General features: G+C 39.7%; 1 protein-coding gene across 1 annotated transcript; it reads right to left on the minus strand.

Annotated features, from left to right (window-relative positions):
- Window positions 1–58: 58 nt before the first annotated feature.
- cep104 (centrosomal protein 104) lies at window positions 59–21,873 on the minus strand. Its single transcript, XM_040154005.1, has 13 exons — window positions 21,844–21,873; window positions 21,585–21,752; window positions 20,506–20,679; window positions 16,553–16,729; window positions 12,302–12,502; window positions 11,119–11,214; window positions 10,788–10,875; window positions 9,962–10,034; window positions 9,618–9,726; window positions 9,342–9,480; window positions 6,606–6,673; window positions 4,216–4,303; window positions 59–2,324 (listed from the first exon to the last, which is right to left on the minus strand). Exons 1-13 carry the CDS (start codon window positions 21,871–21,873, stop codon window positions 2,194–2,196), a joined length of 1,542 nt encoding a protein of 513 aa, XP_040009939.1. The 3' UTR covers window positions 59–2,193.
- Between the last annotated feature and the right edge of the window lie 397 nt (window positions 21,874–22,270).

Raw genomic sequence — 22,270 nt, forward strand, 5'->3', positions numbered from 1 at the left:
TTATGTATCAACTATATTGAAATTTTTTAGTTTTTTTGTCTACTATTACAATGGTCGGTGCTTTGACACACATTAATAAAAAGTTTGCCATACTAATATTACAAATTGTATATTAAAAAATCCGAGAGCAACTCAAACTGTTCCAGGGATGTCTCTGTAAATTAAGAGATGCGCAGATGGACCTTCTTTCTTGGCTGTAGATGAATCACAGATATGTAACAATCAGGGTCGTCATAATACTGTGTCGTACAACAGTAAAGTTAGAGATAAGAAAACATAACTGTTGCAAACAACTGTCTTCGTTCTTAAGCTTGAGATTGTGGTTAACATCAGTTTAAAGCCTCTGAAGCGCTTGAAACTGCTGGGGTCAGCCATTGTCATATCCATCAAAAATCAAGTAGACGTCAGGAAAAACTAGGTACTACACAAATTCTGCTATAGGGAGTACATTCATCTCCATCCTGTTCTTTTTTTGGTCTTCTAATAATTCTGTTAAGTTAAAACGTCTCCTTTGTCTCTCTCAGTAGACTAGTACAGCATATAAAACTATGCCATCTACTCAAGATTGTCAGTAGGCATTAAAAGGAAGAATAAATTAAGTCTATACTGTACTACAAATTCAGCAGGGAAGACTCACCCCTTTGGCAAAGTGCTACTTTAATTCATTTAAGACGAGAAATGAAAAGAAAACTGTAAACAGGTGGCAAAGTGTGACGCTGACAGTAAAGCTACACTCAGGTCGCTGATGGCTTTAGGAATGAAGTATCGTCTGCTGGAATGTCGCAGAGGGAGGAAAGTCTTCTGCGCGTAACTAAACCTCAACCTCCTTCCTCCTCTCCTCTCATTACGGCTTCTACCAGGAGAGTAGTGTTTCTAGGTATCAGTCAGTGTCCTGGTCTTGTGCTTGTAACTAAACCTCAGTGATTGATTATATATTTATTGAGGAACTGACTGATAATGCACTGGTTGTCTATGGGAAGCTCTCAACCAAATTCATTTTGACAGAGATTCTACATAGTGATCATGAATATATTTTAGTTTTATTTACATCCTGGATTTTACTGGAGAATTTGGGGGGGTCTATATGCTGCATGGACCAGCGTGCTGAGAGACCACTTTTGATGAAAAAGCACCTGTTTTTACCATTTTGCCATAAAATGTTCACGTTAAAAGCACAATTAAACGGCTTGTAAAGCTATAAACGGGAAACTTCAAAAATCTTACACAAAAAAGGTTACTTTACTAGCCTGTGAAAACATAAGGTCTTGTCAAGTCTCAAGTCTGAGAAAAGAACTCTGATGATACCATGGTGATGTCATCGAGGTTATCTCAGCCTGGGCTCTGAGACAACGCATTTATAACAGGGAGGCTGCATTGCAAAATGAGGGTGTGGAGTTCGTAAGACGTGCATATCTACCAGACAGACAGGGTCTAATAAGAGGATGCTACTTGTTGCATTATGTGAAATGTAGGATCCAGAGTTTTTGGACATTAACCCATCGAATGGAGTCAGGATATCTCTGTGACTGCCTCTTTAATTTTGACCACTCTTCTTTTTTTTTTTAATTTGTCTCCAGTGAGTCACCCAGTACTAAATTAATGGACAGCCCCTTTAAGCTCTACATTTCCTTACTGCAGTGAGTGATATGAGAAGTAAGAGCCTCAAAACACTGACATTCTGTAAGGAGATATCAGTAAACAGAGCACACAATGCTTATGTTTAGTAGCCCAGCAGGTGCGTGACACCAGTGGCTTGACATATAGACAAATGAGGCAAGAGTTCTGGCAGCGGTGAGTCCAGCCGTCTCTTTTCTGTGGATTTTCTGTCACTGACCGTACCAGGACTACAATTTAATTAGATTGTGGTAAATCTACAGTGTCTAAATAAGTGAATACAATACCAAGTTATAATACCGTTTGCACATAAGCTAATAAGACAGGTGTATTCCCTTTTTGGTAATGTTAAAAAGATGCAGCATAGTGGTAGCTTCAAAAAAAAATGGGTATTGGCCTTTAAAATCCTATTGCATATGTGAGTGAAAACATCTGAAACCTATCATGCGTCTTTTCTAAAAGTGCTTATATGATGGAACATGGGAGGAGGAAATGTGGAATTGGGTTAGGGTTACTAGAGGGATGTTTGTTGCTGGGATGCTGGTTGCAGGGACGTCCCCAAGGTGCTTTGAACCAGCTTCAACGCTTCCCAGGCGTATGTCCTCTGGCCAGGGGTGCCAGGGCTGGGATCCGGCTGCCTCTGCCAAGAGGCCTATTTCTGGCCCCAACCGACCAGGCCTGCTTCAGCTTAGCTCCACCGATAGCCCTGCCTGGACACACACAAAATGACATCCTTCCAGTAAGCATTTGTAAGACCTTTAACACTGAGCAGACCCCTGTGCTCTCACATACTGTTTACCACTAAACAAAGCAGCCTGCATTACCTGGGATGTGAGTATAAACGGGAAGGTTTTGGGACGTCAGAAGCTCGTGGTGATGTGGTAGCATACTAGGAGAGATGACCTCTGATTACATACTGTGACGTCACTGAGTCTATGCCACTTTCACAAGAATTAGAAAAATGCCACCTGTACTAAACTATTTCCTGGGGGAAATCCTGAATAGTAAACGCATTCACTGGTGAGCCATTGTCCCTTTAGAGCCCACACACTCAACAGGCACATTCTGCTCGGAATCTGGACAGAAATACAGTTTTATCTCGACCCTCGACAGAACTGCAATGCCACCTGACCCGTCCTTGTTCTCAAGTCAGCTCACTTGTCATCTTTCAGGCTAGTAGCCACATTTAACAAGCTTGTTTTCAGAGGGAGGAGCTGTGGTAGGAGGTTGAAAAAATGATGGCATGTTCAAAACGTGCACTTAAGAATAAATAGAAAGAGAAATACTCGTTCATTCTGTCTGAGAGAGGCAGAAGACCAGTGCGCATAATTTTCAAACAAACAACTGGCCATTGTGAAGAGTGGCAAAATTGCATTACATCAAACCTGCCCATTTTGAAACAAACTTTCAGAGTACAAAGGTAAGAACCTAAGAAGGTAAGAAATAAAGCTTCCAGGAGAATAATTGTAAAATCAACTGGACAACAAGACTCTTTATGTTTTTGCCTGTTTTAGACGTTGCAAGTGGACCTCTACAACTTGTATTTGAGTGCCAATGCTTGACAGTGTTAAGTTGTATGCTGTTGCAAAGCATAAAGGCAAAGCTCTCACTTGATGATGGGATTGGATTATTTTAAAAGTTTTCAGCATTTGTAAATCAGTGGGGTCATTATGGGGCCTCATCGACAGCCTGGGGGTGAAAAGTCGGATCGTTTCTGTTTAACCACCCTCCCATGCTTAAGATTTCCGTCCTGGTTGATTTGGCGACACCTGTAGTGTTCCAATAATACAACTTCAAGACTTTGGTTCCAAATTACATTTGTACAGAAGAAAAACAAATGGTGTATCTGTTTACAGTGCAGACGAACAAACCAAAGACTAAAAACAGTAAACAATGTCATCTGTCAGTAATACTGATATTATAACTGAATGTTGCCTTCCACATTACTAAAAATGTGCACATGCAATGGTTTTTTTGTCTTCCCCATCAGGTTCAGTACGTGCACACATTGTTTTCTGTGATTTTAAAGGCAGACTCTGCCAGTAACAATAAAAAGTGCTATTAGAGAGGCAATTATAGAACATGATTATACTGAATAGCTGTTTCTAAAACAGTAAACGGTATCATATAATGAAAACCTTAGGATTATCTTCATAAATGGTCTTCTATTGTGATTGTGTTGAACAAGATTAACGGTCACTCTGGCATCAAGATGGTTATTACAGTAATGTCAGATGTCCATCAACAAAATGGCGGGCATCTGGCTTCATAAAATGAACCCTACTTACAAAAAGCAGGGTTCTTGTGATAGTAGGGTAATAGCAGTCTGACTGAAGCATGGTTCAGTTATTAACAATCTACTTACAACCATTAACATGATCCTGATATATAACTAAAACTGGATACACAAACTCCCGCTACATTTGCCTCCAAATTAAATCTGCCACTATTATCACATGCCTCCTTCCGCGCTCTGATGCAGGAAACCATAGTGGAAAAGCTGCAACATAAACTTTTACCATCGAGCATAGGCGCTTTCTATAGCTCCCAGACTAAGCGTTGGGGAGGAAGGTGTAAGCAGAGGGTGTATGAATGCTTTACCTTGTGCTGGCTGGGTTCTCTGGGACACCGCAGTCCTGCGTGAGTTTTGTTTACAGCCCTCCCTGCCCATAAGGTGAGCCTTCCAAGCCTGGAACAGGGACAAAGTAGCTCAGTGAGTTCATTCCTCTCCCTGTTAGCCTCTCGACTGGGACAACCACGGGTGACTGTATGCCCAGTCAAGGCCTGAATGGCCGCCCTCCCTCCCACTAACACTGCAGTCTTTCATTGGGTCCATGCTCAGAGCTCTGGCAGCGAGAGTGTGACTTTCTGTGGGTTTCTTCTTCACTAAATTTTAAGGATGTGTGAGGTGACAGACTGCATGCTGTGAATCAGATTCTGAATGAGAACACAGATGAGTTACAAGTAATAATATACATTTTGACATAATCTCTTTAACTCTCATATGTACATATACACATAAGTGGTTTGCAAGGATTGAAAATAGCTGACCGGCAAAGCAGTAAAAACTGTAAAGCAGTGTTGTCAAATTGTTATGCTTAATCATTAATGATTGTTTCTTTGAGTAGCAATGTTGTCTCTCAAGACTCATATTTATGATAAGCACAGTAACAGGATAGGATACCAGGATTTTCAGAACAAACGTTATGTCATATCAGGAACAACACAGCTGAAATAAGCATCATTCATTAACGCTGCACTCTCACTTCCAGTGAGATGTGCCAGTTCCAGTATTGTGCATTCTAGTTACACCTGTGCTTTTACTGCTGTAAGTGTCAAGAGAGGCCAAGAGAGGCAAAACAGACATTTGTTTATATGAAAAAAGGATTTATTGATTATGATTACTACCTTTTGTCTATCAGGTAGTTGACACTTTCCTTATGATTTGGCCAATCAGAAATTAGGAGCGACATTGTCAAATTGTGCTAGCACACTTTTGCATCGTCAAAAACAGATGCAACACACAGTATGTTCAAGAGCCATTAAGTAGTAAATTACCTCTATCAACCTACCAGGCAACAATACAAATTGGCAAACTCATTCCAATTACAGGGTCAAGTGTTGTAATTTTTTGTCAATACCTCCCAGAGTCGGGAGGGAGGGTAGTGTTTTAACTACCGATTTGGATTCTTCTAGTAAAGTTTTATCCAAAAGTTTCCTTTCTGGTGCTGCTGCGAACTGGGAGAGACAGGTCAGACTGATTATAGTAGGAAGAGGGGCTCCGTGAAAGACAAGCTGTATGATTCATTAGACTCCACAATGACAGAACAGAGACGAAACTGAAGACAAACGAAAGGCGACACTGTTGTTACATCTTTTAGTGGGCAGAGAATCTTGCAAACTCCACATCCATTTTCAAACTTCACTATCACACAAAAAGTGGACAAACACTAAAAATTACTGATGGATGAGCAGCCTCAAGGGCGCTGAAATATGAGCACTGTTTACTTATGCAAAATAAGAATGAATTATTTCCCCTGTGGATATATTATGTAATATAAAACATTGAGATTATATATTTTGGAGTTACCAATTTAGATGACATTTCCTCATCCATACATTCTATCTGTTGATTACTAAGATAACCAGTTGCACCAATTCTTTAACTGCAAACGTTTCCTGTTACAGACCTGAGGAAAACTGCCACTACTGCTGGAATTAAAGGGAAACTGAACCTATAACAACATGAGAATGGTTCATTTTTGTCCAGTGTTTATAATTACTGTCAAAAGAACTGCATTATACTGAACCACCATTTTCTAAAAACAAAAATTTAGGGAAAGTATGGCTAACTTTTATCAAGAAACAGAACATTTTTGTCTTTATTTCTCTTTAAAGTAGTAGGAATGTGAAGAATGTGATGGCATTTACTTCATCTTCAGACAAATGAAAGAGCTCATTAAGAACAAAGGCTTCTCCTCCTTTGAAGCGTTTGAAGGCCAACAATGGTGGTGTTTTACCTCAACACCTGTTTGCCCCTCAAGCCTGATATTAGATGCTTTCTAGTTTCTGTGTTGATATAAAAGAGGGAAACTAGAAAAGCACGAAGTGAAGTTCAGGCATAGATTCAATGAAAACCTTTATTGCACCTAGATGTACACCACATCCAGCTTATTTTTATCTTTCTCATAAATTTGACTATTTTATTATATAAGAAGCAGCTTTGTACACAAGAAACAACCAGCATAAAATAGCATACCACTACCACAATGCAGAAAGCGGTTTCACAAAAATCAAAGAAAATTCTGCTGAAAAAAAATCACATTTCTGGTTTAGCATGTTTTCGTGGCATATTGCTCATGTTATATATCAATTTAGAACTTTCCTAAATCCAGCCATTGTTTCACATGAAAACACAGTCACGGAGATGAGGGCGACAAAACTGGTATAGTTGGATGCCTCCTGTGTAACCTGCGTGTATAGAATCTCACCTCCTCTCCCGGCATGAAGTTATGGTGACACAAAGGACAGTGGCTGGAGCCTTTGCCGGAGATGGGGGCTGAAACAGAAACATGACACCTTTAAGCTGCCTGTTATACAATTACAGAAAAGGTCCCTTAAACATTCCAGGTTAAATGATGAAATTACACCACTGAATGAAAACAGTTTTAAATACAATATACCTTGAAAAAATGGGAACATTACGGTAAACAATCTATCCTAACTCACGATTCAAATTTCTGTTTACTCACTTAAAACCAACAGAGGTAAGAGAGACTTGAAGTTTATGGTAATGCACAAGGCTCACTGGTGTCAATTATTTATGAAAACATATGGCTGGTGATGTAGACGTAGTGTAACTCTTGCATTATCTAACTTTTTAGCGTAAGAATATTGAAAGCAGTTAGTTCTCAAAATGTGTAGCATTGGTGAACTGGGCTTCTCCTTCAGGTTAGTTGATAGAATAACAGTAAATGGGTATCCAACTGGAAAAAACAAACAGTAGATGCTATGAGAAAAGCTGACCTCACCTTTCAGATAGTAAATACTGGTAACAGGGCATGGTAGTACTTGGTTTACTTAATGAATGTAGAGCACATTTTCAGGTCATGTTTTTCATGTTTTATAAGAGTTTTCACTGTGGCCAAAAAAGTGTTTTACCTTTCAGGTTATGACTATTCAATAAATTAAGGTAAATAACTGACTGACTGTCTATATACTGTGTGTGTGTTTGTACATATATATGTATATGCAGTGGTTATTCCAAATGAGGAAATTAAGTTTTTTTGTGAAAGAAGGAAGGAGATCTTTGGTGTAGAGGTAAATCGAAGAAAATTCCAAATTGTTCTGACAAACAAACTGTTGGATGTAAATGAGATTATTATATTCATCAAAAAAATCATTTCAAGGACAGTACACAGCTAGAACCAAGACACAGAGATATTGTTGGGCTGGTGCTAACAAGAGTGGGGGGGTTTAGGACTGGGAATAGGGCAAACTTTGCGGAGTAAGAGCCCAGTCGCACCAGATATATTTGACAACAGTAGTAGAGATACAGACAGGAAATGTGGGGGGAGAGAGCGAGAGAGAGAGATGGGAGTATGACATGCAACAAGGGTCCCCTAGCCAGGAGTCGAACCGTGGACAAATTGCGGTTCTGTGGTATGTGCCGTAACCAATAGGCTACTGGGGCACCCAATGTATAATCCATTTTTGATGAACTTGGACATGTAGTTGATGAACAGAAAACAGAGATGACCTTTTAGGGATTGGGGAGCCAGAGGGTCAGAAATGGAGAAAGCTATTACATTATCTGTGCTGTGCCATTTATACAACTATGCTCTGAGTATAAAGTGCTCCACAAGAGAGGCATGGTTTGTAGTCAGTCCTGAGCAGTCGATGCTTTAAATACCTCTTTTGAATAAACACTGTAAACTTGTTGTCCTTTTAACAACTGAGCTAACTTTCAGCTAACAACCAAGTTAGCTTGACTGGCTGTTGTTGCAGTCTAATACTATCAGGTTACTGGTTAGCTCGTCAACTAGTTCCACAAGTAGTCACTTCACAAAGCTTCCACCAAGTGTGTGACTTGTGGCCTTTACGTAATCCACCAATTCTAGGGCAATGATATTAACCCTTATATACAGCCAAAGTAACCAAAAGATTTATTAGGCCAAACAGTGGAATCCTTTTGAATTGCCAAGTCAGTCACCTGACATCAGTACATGCAGCTAGCTGCAGTACAAGCTTGACAGAGCGTCCCCAGGCTGCTTCACCAAGTAATTTAATGTGAAGTATCTACAATCAAATATTCAATATGATGACTATGTTAGTTCATGCTATCTTATCGTATTAATTTCTGTCCCTTAAAACTGGGGAACTATGTATAGGATGATGACAGATGATACAAACACCATCAGATTACAACTAAGTCAGCACTTAAGTTTCTTAGTCCTGGTTTCATTTCAAATCTAATAAGATGGGGTACAGAGAGGTAGCAACAAAGAATTTATCACAGTAACACTGTGTGCGCTGTATCTGTTAATGTGATAGCCATGCACTCAGACTTAAACCTTGTACAATGAATTACAGAAATGTTTCTAAGTCCTACGTTGGCAAATTGTGAGAGCAACTTTTAAGGTAAACACATGTATGATAAATTAGCTGTAAATTTACATAGATACAGTGTATGTCAGGAAGGGCCTTGTGTTTTCTGCGGTAATCATTTGCATGGTTATAATTTGAACTGGCTTTGACTGGTTAGAAAAGCGTATGGCACAAAGGATGACATTAAGTTGTTTGGACTGATTGACGCTGTCTTCAAATATTGTACTTAAAATATATGTAACAAACATACTTAGTAAATAAATTGTGCGAGAGACTGCTGCCCTTTTGCCCTAGCAGATGCAACAGTAATGGAACATTTGTGAAATCCATCCATTTTGGCTACTGGAAATTACATTATCATTTCATTTGTCGCTGACATATACAGAACAATTAAGTGGCACCGTTTTTCCCCTAATTTTTCTGCCCCGTAGGAAATCACACATGTTGGGTGTCCTCTTGGCCTCGTGATTAAGACGCATACTTTGTAAGTGCAATATCCACAATTCTGGCTTGGGACCTTTGATGCACGTCATACCCGTCTCTGATGACACCCTTTTAAAACATTTTTCATTGCTTAAAACATTTTCGGAAATGTGGCATGAAAAAGAGACAGAACTCACGTTTGCAGGCGGGACCCTGGACATGGCGAGTCAGATCTTCAGTGGCCACGGCCTCTAAGCAGCGCGGGCACTGGCTGAACTTGGGCCTGTTTTCACATTCACCCAGTAGGTGCTCTGTGAGGCTGGCTATCTCGACTACCTGTGAACACACTGTAGAGCTGTACAAAGTCTCCATGCCGTATTACTGAGGTGGTAGTTAAACAGCCTCAGTTAAACGTGTCCTCTTATCAAGAGGATTAAAAAAGTAAAAAACCTTCTGGAAATGTAACAATCTACCTGTCTACATTCATCGCAGCGTCGCAGCATTGGACAATGTTTCCAGTAGTGAAGGTCCAATCCATCTTCTGTGAATGTCTCATCCTTTTTACCACAGAATATACACAAGCTGAAACAGAGTGTGTAAATGCTATTAAATCAGATCATATCTTATCTTAAAGCATTGGCCTTACCTCTGGAACAACAATGACATATAAATAAATAAAACACTAAACGAAAGTTAAATTAACACCTCCACTGGAAACAGAATTTTTGAAAGTCGGACTAGGCTAATATGCTATTTTGCATCTTCATATAATTCCAGTCATTTTTTTAAGGTCTCCATTGGGTTATAAGTTACTTACTTGTCCAGATAGTTGATAGATTTTTGGACATCTACTCTGTCTGTTATCTTGTCCTGGGGCACTTTTGTGACAGCTGGAAATAAAAAAGACAGTATCTTTTACATGTCAAGACTGCAAAGTTGGTGACCACCATTTCAAATGAGATTTAGCAGACTTGAACGAAAAGAAATTTAAAGAACTTAGAAATGATTTAAATATGGTTGATACTCATGCCAGACTTTAAGGGGTCATTGTTTTGTGAATAGAGCTCTATATACAGTAGGTATGCTTTGATAGCCGGGTAATACGTCATTCCCCTATGTCAATCTTTGAAGATATACAAGCAGAGGTAATTACACATATCTTAGACTAAACTAGCTAAAAATCAAAATATTGTAGTTAGATGAAATCAAAATCACAATGGTAATAAGCCAATTGTACATATATTTTGATGCTGTTTGCTGTTACATGGTTACTGATTGTGGTGTGCCTTCTTTCCTTTCTATGGACTCATTGTAGAAATGATTGCCTTAGTTGCATGCCTTAAATACTGTTAAACTGCCTTCAATTTGAGCTTTTGTTTCTGTTATAGACGTACTAAGACAAGTACCATACTAGGAGATCAAGTGGTTAAACTCTTCAGAGTACCGTGGCAGGGCAACTGACAACAAAAGCAGATGTGTTTTGGAAATGGTAAATGATCAGCGCCAGTGCTTGCACGTCTCAAAAGCAATGAAGCAATATCTCTTTGTGTCTGGCCACATGGTGTACAGTATATGAGGATGTTTTACTGTACTAAAGATTACAGTACTTTTGTCTCATTTTTTCTGTTTTAACATGCACATACTTGCTTTTCCAGGTTTTTGGGACTCTTTCTCAGCTTTAGGAACTTCCTTCTTGGCCATTTGTCCTTTAGTGCTCTCATTGCCTCTCTCCTTCACAAGCAGACAGAGACAGAAACAAAAACTTAAACAGTGACTTCAGACAGAGTTGGTTTTGATAAATGGTGGAACTTCCAAGACTCTGAAGAAGATATAATGCACCAGTGTCTGTACATGTAACTGAGTTTCCGATCAAATAGAGCAGAAATTCTACCAAGTCTGTGTGGAGTCATAAATACAAATTAGTAGCCATTACGTGAGGTGATGTAATTGCAGTCTGATGACAGCTCAACCTACTGTGATCTCTTTCAAGGCAGCCAGCTGCTCTTGAAGAGAGTGTATCTCCTCCTTCTCCTTTTGCCCCTCCTGCTGACCACTTCCTTTCTTCCAAGTCTGGGTGAAAAAAGACATGCCAGCAGCTGCTTAGTCAGAGTCACTTTAATGTTATGTCTTCTTTTTCTCAACTTTTTTTTCACTCTCAAACTACCATTTCAGCATAATAGGTCTCTTCCACTCACCAAACCAGCTTTCATTTCATTATTTTCTTCTTATAAAGTTGCACATCTTAAAGCTCTGCAGACTCTTGGAGCTGCAGTGATGTGGTGTGGCTGTGTTGGCAACAACTTACACAGATGAGTGCTACTCAGCAGCATGTCCATTACGTAATGGCAAGTCTAGGTCTCAAATAATGCCAATGAGAAATGAAGCTGGGTCACTGGAAGAGTCACAAATCTTAAGGTAAAACAATACTGCACAATGCCAGCTTTGGAACAAAAGCTGTCTTCTTTACTGGTTGCATTGTGATTACATTAGTACACAACAACAAATGCTACACTGTACCACAATTTGTGCTGATAATATTAAAAAAGTCATGTTTGTTTCTCGATGGAAATTCACAAACAGTACAGTTGGTGATGGCGCAACGGTTTTGTAAGAAGTGCAACACTATATCTATATCATATCTATGCCATAAACAAATATAGTACATCTGTGCATCTGGCATGGGTAATTTGTTTTAACTTAGGAATAAAAGACAGATCATACTGCCTGTGCTGCCTTTGGCAAAGGACGAAGCGGAGACAATTAGCTGTCTGTGCAAAATGAATCCCCGCCTCCCCTCCTCTTAAAAAGACATGATGTCATGTACTCTCCTCTTAAAAGCGGAACTCTTTTCAGTAAGAGAGTACTCCCATCTGCCATGGCTAACAGTTTCTCTGTCCACCTACCAGCTGCTCCTCTCTGACTCCAATCTATTTGAATAAAATGAACTGTGTGAACACACCCTTGGCCCAGCAGTTTAATGCAAATAATTTGAAGACAGTGAATGTAGACGGTCATATAAATGTCAGAAATGTTACATTTTCTTATATAGAAATAAGGGATTTTAGTTATTTTCTAATACTTCCTCTTTAAGTGAAGAAGATGTCAGGTATCAATGAAAGATCCATTTGCAGTTGAGGAAAAAAGAAACACTTCTTGCCTGAGTCTCTACCAACTTTCCGTCAATCTTGGCAAAGCCACCAAAGAGGGTTTTGTAGAGGAAGTTCTTCCGTACAGCAGCATCGTTGGGTGGAAGGTAGCTGAGAGCAGCACTTCCGTGCTGCTGGTACATGGATAAGATGATACGCACTGCCAGCTCTCGAACCGTTGATGCACTGTGCTCCAATGCCGCTGTACAGAACTAACACAGGAAGACAGGATTTCTATTAACATGTAAACATTAAGCCAAAATTTTGATTGACTTGACATTACTGTTCAAACATATGCAATTTCTCAATTTCACCTTTATTGGAAAAAGAAAATAGGTTTTTTTGTTGTTAACATGAAACTTATTTGGAACTACAAGTAAGATTTAATTTTGAATGACACACATTGGAAAAGTTGTAAAATCTTCAACACACTTAGAAATTGAGGTCCGTTTCGGGTATTTTTTTGTGTTTCTTGTGTGTATGCAAATGTACTACATGACATATAGAGTCCACCAGGGTTTAATTTTTGGGCCTTCATTATTCAACTTCTGCCAGATTCCTAACAGGAACAATGAAGACTGAGCGCATTACCCCCATTCTTTAATTTTTACGCTGGCCTCCAGTTAGTTATGGAAGAGAAGCGCTGCTGCTCTTTCATAAATAACTTTACAATCTTGGGAAAAATTCATTTCTGATATGCTTGAAGAATATAAACCTAATATGTCCATCAGATCTTTTAGAAAAGCTCCGAATTCAACAATACATGTGGACCCAACTTCCTGATAATCTTAAATGTGCCTCAACCTCAGTCACTTTCAAAACTAAATAAAAAAACTCTACTGTGCAATGTACCTGTGGCTTTGATTTTTTTTTTTCTACTTTTACTATTTCACGCAACTTGTCAAACCACTATAAATGAAATGAAATTTTGTTTTTTTTTGTTTTTTGTTTTTCTATTGCTTTATCAGATTTTTTTCATCTTTATTATGTTTTTAGATGTTGGTCTTATGCAATTCACAGTCTTGTGTAAGGCAGTCTAAAAAACCTTAGACAGCTGCCATACAATTAAACTTGCCTGGCCTTAGCTATAGTATGCTGGGGAAACAAGGAAGGCCACAGAAAATTTTCAGTGCATGCTTTTTAACAAAAAGTGAACAAGTCAGAGTTTTATGAGGCAACATTGGTTATATCTTCAGTCTAGTTTCAAGTGCAAAACAGCAGCATCGATGGAAAAGCCCTTCAAGGGATGTGCGTATCATGACGTAAACAGAACATCTTATCCAACTTAATCTCTGTGAAGAGAGTTGCAACACAATGGCAATCCCGCCGGTGGAGAGCATTAAAATCCAGAGGTAAACTTGTACAAAGGCCACCCATCCCTCGCTCAACAGTCACGGTGACAGCTTTCTATTATTCTCTGTTGTCTTTGTTGAGCACTTCTCATTTTAATTGCAGGAAATTCAATCACCCCTTTCTTCACTCTGGCTCCTGCCTCAGAGCAGATCACCCAGGTAACAGCGGATTAAAAAGGAAAAATGTTCAAACCATAGCTGGGTTAACACTGTAGAGCTGTCAAAAGGGCTACTCACATGAGCTAAAAGAGTAAATGAAAACAGATACTGGTAGTGGTTTTAACTGTGAATTTACAGTTTTAGTCATTTACCATGTTTCTTGAGTGTATTAAATTAAGAATAGCTGTGGTTTTTGTGCAACATCTTGTGTTTTTCCACCAGACCAAAGGCATGATAATATATAACATGCTCGTAAATAAATATATTTGTGGTGTTAAATCTGAACAGACATTTTGAATGTATGCACATACAAAATGTGCTGAAATTTTCTTTCAGATTTGGAGGGGAGAATTGTTGTGATGTGAAATTTAAGGTCGAAGAGTTGAGATTTTTTGAAAACCCCCTCCACTTTCAGCCAGCCTTTATCAACCACCTTGATTTTTCTCGCTCTAGTGGCTGATAAAGGCTGACTTATATTCCTGCCATGGATTCCTCAAGATGTTGGAAACATTCCTTTGACATTTTGCTCCATGTTGTCACAAATGTAGCAATTCATTTCTGCAGATTTGTCAGCCTCACATTCATACTGGAAGTAGCCATTAGAAGATAATAAATTGTATCCAGAGAGGGATGCACATGGTCAGCAACAATACTCAAGAAAGGCTGTAGCATTCCAACAATGATTGATTGGTATTAAGGGGCTTAGTGTGCCAAGAAAACATTCCACGAACCATTACACCGCCACCAGCATGAACTGTTGACACTCGGCAGGTTGAGTCCATGAATTCATGCTGCATGATACCAATTTCTGTCCTATCTGCTGCCTCAGCAGAAATCGAGATTGATCAGACCAGATTGTGTCTTCAACTGTCCAGTTTTGGTGAGCCTGTGTCCACTGCAGCCTCAGAAATATGTGTCTCTGGCTGACAGGAGGAACCCAAAGTGCTCTCCTGTTGTAGTCCATCCGCCTCAAGGTTCGACATGCTGTTAATTCTGAGATACTTTTCCGCTCACCACAGTTGTGAAGAATGGTTATGTGAGTTACCGTAGCTTTTTTGTCAGCACCAACCAATCTGGACATTCTCCTGACTTCTCACATCAACAAGGCATTTCTTTCCAAAGAACTGACGCTCACTGGATGTTTTTTTGTTTTTCACACCATTCTGAGTAAACTCTAGAGACTGTTGCGCATGAAAATCTGAGATAAGTTTCAGAAATACTCAAACCAGCCCGTCTGACACCAACAATTATTCCCCATTCTGATGTTTGATGTGAACAATAACTGAAGCTCCTGACCTATATCCGCATTTTATACATTGCACTGTTGCCACACAATTGGCTGATTGGATAAATGTATGAATAACCAGGTATACAGGTGTTCCTAAAAGTGTTCAGTGAGTGTATTTCAAAACCTATTACTGTTGAAACTGAGTTTCGAATTAAACCAGGTGTCTCTTACAGGTTCCCATCCCCAATCAAACTGTATAATTTAATAGCAAGGACAGGTGAGAAGGCAAGCTATGGAATGGAGTACAGCCCTCCTGTCGCATCTCAATTTAGACTCTGTTTCCCAAGCAAACAAGCGCTGAGCAAGCACACACAAGCATGCAAGCAGAGGCCACCCAGTGCCACCTGTGTGGCTTTGGCTTCAGAAGGTGGAGTAACTTAAAGGACAAACCTAACAATTTGCTCTCACTGATAAAAGCCATGCAGAGTCAAGAGGAGGGCAGAGTGGAGGGGGATGGGTGGAGAACCGGTTGGAGGCTAGAGAGGGGAGGACAGGACTGCTCGCCGTCCTGGCCAGCATGGTCAACAATTGGATAGTTTGCATGTAAATATTAGGTCACTGCTGGGAACCAGAGGAGGGCAAGGGACATAAATTGGATGCCAATGGTGACAGCATTGACTCAGCTGACTAGAGCTTACTGACAGCCTGTTTGGGTGACTTGAATGGTCACAGGGAGGGACTGCTCTCCTTTCAGTCAGTCACACCATAATTACTAAGCCACATGTCATGGAAAATCAGCTTGATGTATGCTTACTTTGAAACTGGAATAATACAGGCATTATACTTCATGTATCTTGTGCAGTACATGTGCTATCATTTTGTAGAGGGTATGTCAGAGTTGCTATTTCCAGATTGGAAAAAGGATGTCTGGGGAGTTGACACTGCCAAAAAACAGTAGTAGTGTTAACAGCTTTAGTAGAGAAGTCTTTGAAAACCTGTTAATTTTGTTAATATTTTGACCATCATACCTACAGTTGCATTTTTATAGCTGCTGCTGCTAATATTTAGTACATGTTCAATGTATCTTGGAGATTTTACAGCTACAAAATCCCCTTACATGTTCAGTGTGCATATTTCTGATATGATAGAATGCCTCAAAAGCAAAATTTAGACAAGTCACCCGAAAAGTCTCAGAGAACGAAAGCCGATAGCGACTGTGGCTGAAGTTTTTCCCTCGAGATAATGGAAAAATTATCTAATTATGTCAAGGTAAAAATAATAGCAACCAAAGCTGCTCTTGACCTCCATAGAGACTTCTGGAGCCAGACTGTCTAAATTTGGTCTCTGTGGCAAAAGACTGAAAATTAACTTGCAATCTTGAGCTAACAGGTTTAAAAAGATAATTGTAACCACAGCCACTCTTGACTTCAACATCAGAGACTTAAAATAATTCAGATTAAATAAGGATGCCAACAACACTGCAAAAAGAATGAATATGGATTTGAGTTTTGTAAGGCCTTTACCATCATAACATTGTCCAGGGTGAAGCCAGAGTTCTCTGTACCCAGTTCAGCAAGTAGCTTCTCGAGCAGCTCGGCCCGACTCTGAGCCAGACGAGAGGGGAAGTTGGATTTGAAGGGTTTCACTATCTCACCAGGGATTAACTGCAGGGCCCGTACATCCTTCAAAACAGCAATTTCCTAAAAGGGGGACATGAGAAAGAAACACTGACTTTAAAATTAACACTTAAAATCATGCAGTGTCTTTAAATGATACTTGTGCTGAAAGGCACAGCGAAAACCATATCTGTGTGATGCAGTGTTTTGTCATTCAACACAAGCATCTGGCAGAGAGACAAGTTGTGACAATCACAGTGTGACACAAGAAAGCTCTTGGGGAAACTTCTCTCAGTTGCTTAGTATTTTGGCCTCATCAGGTGAGTGGTATGGCGGGATACACACCACACACACACCACACAAACACACACACACACACGCACACACACACACACACACACACACACACACACACACACACACACACACACACACACACAAAAACATATACTGTAATTTGTCCTCGAAATACAAAGAGGCATTCAGTCAGTGCTCTGATCGAGGTCTGAGCAGATCCAGAAGGGCTGAGTGATGATTTCAGAGGGCCAAGACTCATGGTAACGGCCTGCACAGCTGTGACTTAAGTTGAACACATTGAAACAGAAGCAACAGTAACTTTTACTCTCACACACACGCACACACACACACACACACACACACACACACACACACACACCTTTGCATGAGAACAGTGTGACAGGTTCCACTAAGCAAACACATTACACATTTTCACAATTAGACATTTACCTTACTTACGTACTCTACATCATCAGTAAACCTGCCAGCCCAGTGACACTGTCTGGTCTCATCCATCAGTACACTGCACACTGTTTAATTACACACACAATTTAAACAAAGTGTACAAATACGCATGTAAAGAAGTTTGCTTTTGTATTTCCATGTAACTGTCCTTCCAGCACTTGCAAAGCCTCTCATTCGGATGAGCGGTGTACACCTGAATACACCAACCCACCAAATCCGAGAAATACTGCATACTACGAAAACAGCAACGTCCCCGGTTTCGAATCAAGTAAATACTTTCTCCAAACCTGTCGTAGTGTCAGAGATATTAAGTAGTGTTTTCTGATAAAACTGTTGCCGTGCTCCAAAAATTCATCTTTTTCAAAGTTTGCCTTTGGTGGAAGGTTGGATTGGGTGTTCCTCATGTTGGAGCTGTTTCCTCTGTTTGCTTACTGTGGAGCGTGTAAACAAGGCACCTTTCCGATCATTGTTTTGTATGTAGACTTGTGGGTTTTTGTCTGTCATTTCACCTGGAAGGTGAAACCAATGACGCTATTACTTTACTGACATCAAGGTGCTTACAGGAGAAATTCAGCCTCAGCCACAAAGACAAGTCAATTAACTGATTAGCTGATGAACAGAAATTTAATCAACAACAAATTTAATAATTGATTAACTGGAGCTGATCTTCCTGTTTGCTCGGAGCGGGTCTTGTAAATGAGGCATTTTTCGATCATTATAATAAAAGTATTCCTAAATACCTTTGTGGAAATTGTCCATCAGGGTGATTTCACTTAAAAGGAACAAACCTTCCTCCATGAAACTGCAGCAGTTATCTATGTTTACATGCTCAGAAGAACTACAGCAAGCATACATGACCCAATAATCAATTTGTCCTACACGGTAACACATCTGTTGCTGATAAGTTCAGTTCACTTTTATGTGTATATATCCTCTGTCAATATTAGTCATACTAATGCCAATCTCTTAATATTACATTACTGCTTTACTGAAGTTTTCTCAAGCTATTAACACCAAGGTTATTTATCTAACTGCTTAAATCAGGAATTCAGCCAAAGGGATGTCCCCCTTACTTTTCAAAATCCTATTTTTGTTTCCAACATTTTTATTGTTCAGGTCGATTTGCTTGCTAAAATCTCTATGATGACTGTCCTCTGACAGTGTAGCCACCATTGTCCAGATGAGAGAAAAGAGGAATTGATTGACAAAAATGGTGATATGGTCATCTAAGTCACTTTCAGTTATTACCGTGCGCTCCAAACAGTCAGTTGTACAGCGAATGCTTGGTGAACATTTTTTCTTGCTCCGGGTTCCGCCTCACAGTGAGGGTAAATCTCTAGCCCTCGATGTAAATTAAACATTAACACACAGTGTTGCCCATTCAACTCTGGATGATAAGTGTGATGGTACAAAAAGGATACGCTCTTCCAGATACACAACGGCTTTCTTCAGTGAAATTCAAACAGTTTGTCAAAGATAATGCATTGCACTTGTACTTCTTATATAGAAATCTATAAATTCAGACTGATTATGTGACACAGCCTATGCCGAATAGTACTGGCATGGGAGGAGAATTTTTCACTGTGTACTACAAGCAAGTGAAAGGCTTTTTTATTTTTCAGAAATCCAACCTGTTGTCAAAGGAATAATTTACTGCTTTGCCTTGACCTAAAGGCTTAGAATTACAAGGGACATGGCATTCATTCATTCATCATTTCATCATTTAGCTGTGATCTAACGCCTTTTCCAAGCCACAACAGATCCACGCTTACCTGGAGCACGAATCATGACATTTTCTCTTCTCTGATGAATTCAGAGCTTCAGAAAGATTTTATCTTCTTTGAAGACATTCTTTGAGAACAATCTGAAGTATCTTTCTCAAACATCTGTCTGTAGAGTACGTGAGAGGTCTACATCATGAACAAATGAGGATTTCTTTTTTATAAGGAGTGACATTTTTATAGGTGTAGACATACATGTAGTTCCTGAAATTCTCAATATAGTATTGTTGTTAGATTCATTTTATGGAAAAGGAGAACTGATTCAGCTGCAGAGACCAGAGTCCAATTTAACTTTACATGGGTCAACTTTGTGAAAACTTATTTTCCAATTTTTGCATGACATTTTACCCTCTGGTCCAAAACATCAAACTTTTATCATCCTAATAATATCTGCTGTCTGAAAATGTCTATGCCATTTGACTTGCTTCAGTCTGTCAAGCTGGTGACATTTAACCCATGTCAGTGTTTGACTTGTGGGAAATGTTGTTCTTTAAGGGCAGAAATGATATTACTTTTTTTTTTTATTCTGGAACAGAAGTAAGCTGGTGTTGCTTAGACTGGCTATGGATAATGCATCAGTGCAGTAGAACAATACTGTTTAGTACTGTTCATCTGTGCAGGATGGAGTCTTTGAGCACGCCATAGTGGTAGTGAATGGTGAATGTCTATTTTCAGAAAAGGATCTGTCGGTGTACTATCTTCTCATTCCTTCAACTAACCTTTAATATTGTAAGTATTTTATTTTATGAATTCATGCGTATAGTGTGGGCATATTTTTAGTTTTGTCAGTGCCTAGCTGTGTTCATTTAATTTCAGATGTGTTTGGCTTTGCTGTAATGCTGCCTTGGTTACTGTTCCACCCTTGCATACGCCTTCATCATGGAATAGGGAGGTTACTTCAGCCCTTTCGTATTTGTTACAGAATGAAAGAGAAAGAGTTACACCCTGGTGTGGGTAGAAATTTAATGTCTCTACCATTTCAAATTGGAGACATAATAACCATAAACAAATGAGATTTTGACCGAGGACATCAGTGGCTCCTTCAGTATATTTTATTTTTACATGCCACATAAACTGTCGTGTTGGTGTACATTAGTAGACAAGAGCTTTGTCAGAGCTCTACATAAGAGAGGATGGTGGAGGGAGTAAAGCCGGATGGAAAAAAATTATTGCAAAATCATTTCAATAAACAGTTTTGCTTTCCCTTCAGTCACAGCAAATTTGCTAAGGAGGCCGAAGGCAGGCTCACAAGAAGCACATGATTAATGGAAATCAACTGGTGCCAAATAATCATGTCAGTCTAGGGTGTTACAATACCTGTATGAAGGCAGTGACTGTGGCCCGGACGCGGCTGACTGAGTCTCCAGTCCTGGCAAGCAGGTTGGGCCAGGTCTGCTCCAAGCAGTGGGTGACCTCAGTCCGGCCCAACCCCAGACATGGGATCAGCTGGCTCAGCATTAGCCGCAGCAGCTTCAAGGAGGCCTGGAAAACCTGGGGAGAGAGCCAATTGACATTTAACTCAAAACTTAGTAGACTTTCTGAGAAAAAGCTAGCACCAGGGTGATGTCAGTTAGCAGAGAGGTAAGACTTGGCAATGTTTAGTTTGCGTTGGTTAGAGTATGAGGATGGAGAGTGGCAATCAGTAGTGCAGAATGGAAATTTGTTGAAGCAAGTTTTATACTGCTTTTTTTTTCTACTCGCTAACAAGCTAAACAGACATATACAGTAAAACAGACAGTGGAAACCAAAGATGCCAACTAACCTGTTTCTTACAGGTAAATTGAACTACCAGTGCATTATCCTTATTTGTGGAATTTTGTACTTGATGTATAGGACACATAACATACCCCTGGGCTAAATTTAGACCGAGCATGTAACTATATGATAGCAGCTTAGACCACTGACTTGCCAGAGAAGAGTACATTTAACATGACCTAAACTGAAGCACTTTTGTGGATCAGCAAATTAACCAGTACATCTTAATGGAGCATTCTGTGTATCAGTGTGGCTAGGAAAATTAATCACTAGAATTACTGTGGTACTACCCTTTTCATTACCATACAAGCCATAGACGCCTTCCAGAGAGGTTACAAGGCCATCCTTGTCAAAACTGTTTGTTTTAGGCAGCCAGCTCTGGGAGAGGGAACTGGGGTTGCATATGGTACAGGGGGAACATTGTTAAGTGTTTGCATGTGTGATTGTGTACTTGTGTTTTGACAACTTGAACATTAGTTCTGTTTGTAACAGCAAATCCAGAGAAAATGATTTGTAGAAGACTTTGACAGTGACCAACTAAACATATCCAGTACTCCTTAACAGGGTTGCTTTCTCTTCGATAATCTTGAGCATTCACAGCACTCACCCCAAGCAAATTTTCTTTTGAGCAAATGACTCACCGATGATACTTTATCCAGGAGGGCCTTCTTAACCAGGAAGACTGCAGCTCTTATCATATTTCTCAGCTCTTCCTTGGCGGTGGTGGGTGATACCTCCGAAAGCCTCTTGTACACAGCCAGCAGAGCATCCTCTCTGTAGGACCAGGTTTTGGAATACGCCCCAGCAACCTGGAACAAAACAGAGGATAAAAGAGCAGCCGAGGAGCGGGAAAGATATCACACATATTGTAGGAGCCATAATATCACTAATTATGTTTACAGATGGTGCATTTGGTCTAATTGGGTTCATTAGCGCTCAGAGCTATAAATAAGAACCAGTCTTTTTCTGGTCAGTGGTTCTGCCTGGAAGGTGAACAGTTTTTGACAGCTGAGGCAGCTTGTTGCTGCAGTAGTTACTCGTGTTCTGTGCACATCTCTATTCAGCAGATGTGAATACAGATTTGCATATATGCTGTGTCATGTTCTCTACATAGATCATATATTACAAACCCATGTACCTGCTGATGCTAGTTTTCAATAAACAAACATTCTGATAAGGATCCCATAAAGCTACACCAACCAATGTTTTTTATATCATCGATAAATCAATGAAAAATGTTGCTTGTAGTGGCAAGCCCACAAAGAATGATCTGATTCTGTAGTTATTCTCAGTTCTACACAACATTTTATCCTTGTTAGCTGGTTGC

This window comes from Xiphias gladius, chromosome 18 (genome assembly GCF_016859285.1).
Source record: "Xiphias gladius isolate SHS-SW01 ecotype Sanya breed wild chromosome 18, ASM1685928v1, whole genome shotgun sequence".
Taxonomy (NCBI): Eukaryota; Metazoa; Chordata; class Actinopteri; order Istiophoriformes; family Xiphiidae; genus Xiphias; species Xiphias gladius.

Coding starts and splice junctions, on each gene's coding strand:
- cep104 (XM_040154005.1), bottom strand. CDS start 21,873: ATGAACCCAATTAGACCAAATGCACCATCT. Junction 21,753..21,843: donor TTAGACCAAATGCACCATCT/GTAAACATAATT, acceptor GTTTTGTTCCAG/GTTGCTGGGGCGTATTCCAA. Junction 2,325..4,215: donor GAGAACCCAGCCAGCACAAG/GTAAAGCATTCA, acceptor GTGTGTGTCCAG/GCAGGGCTATCGGTGGAGCT.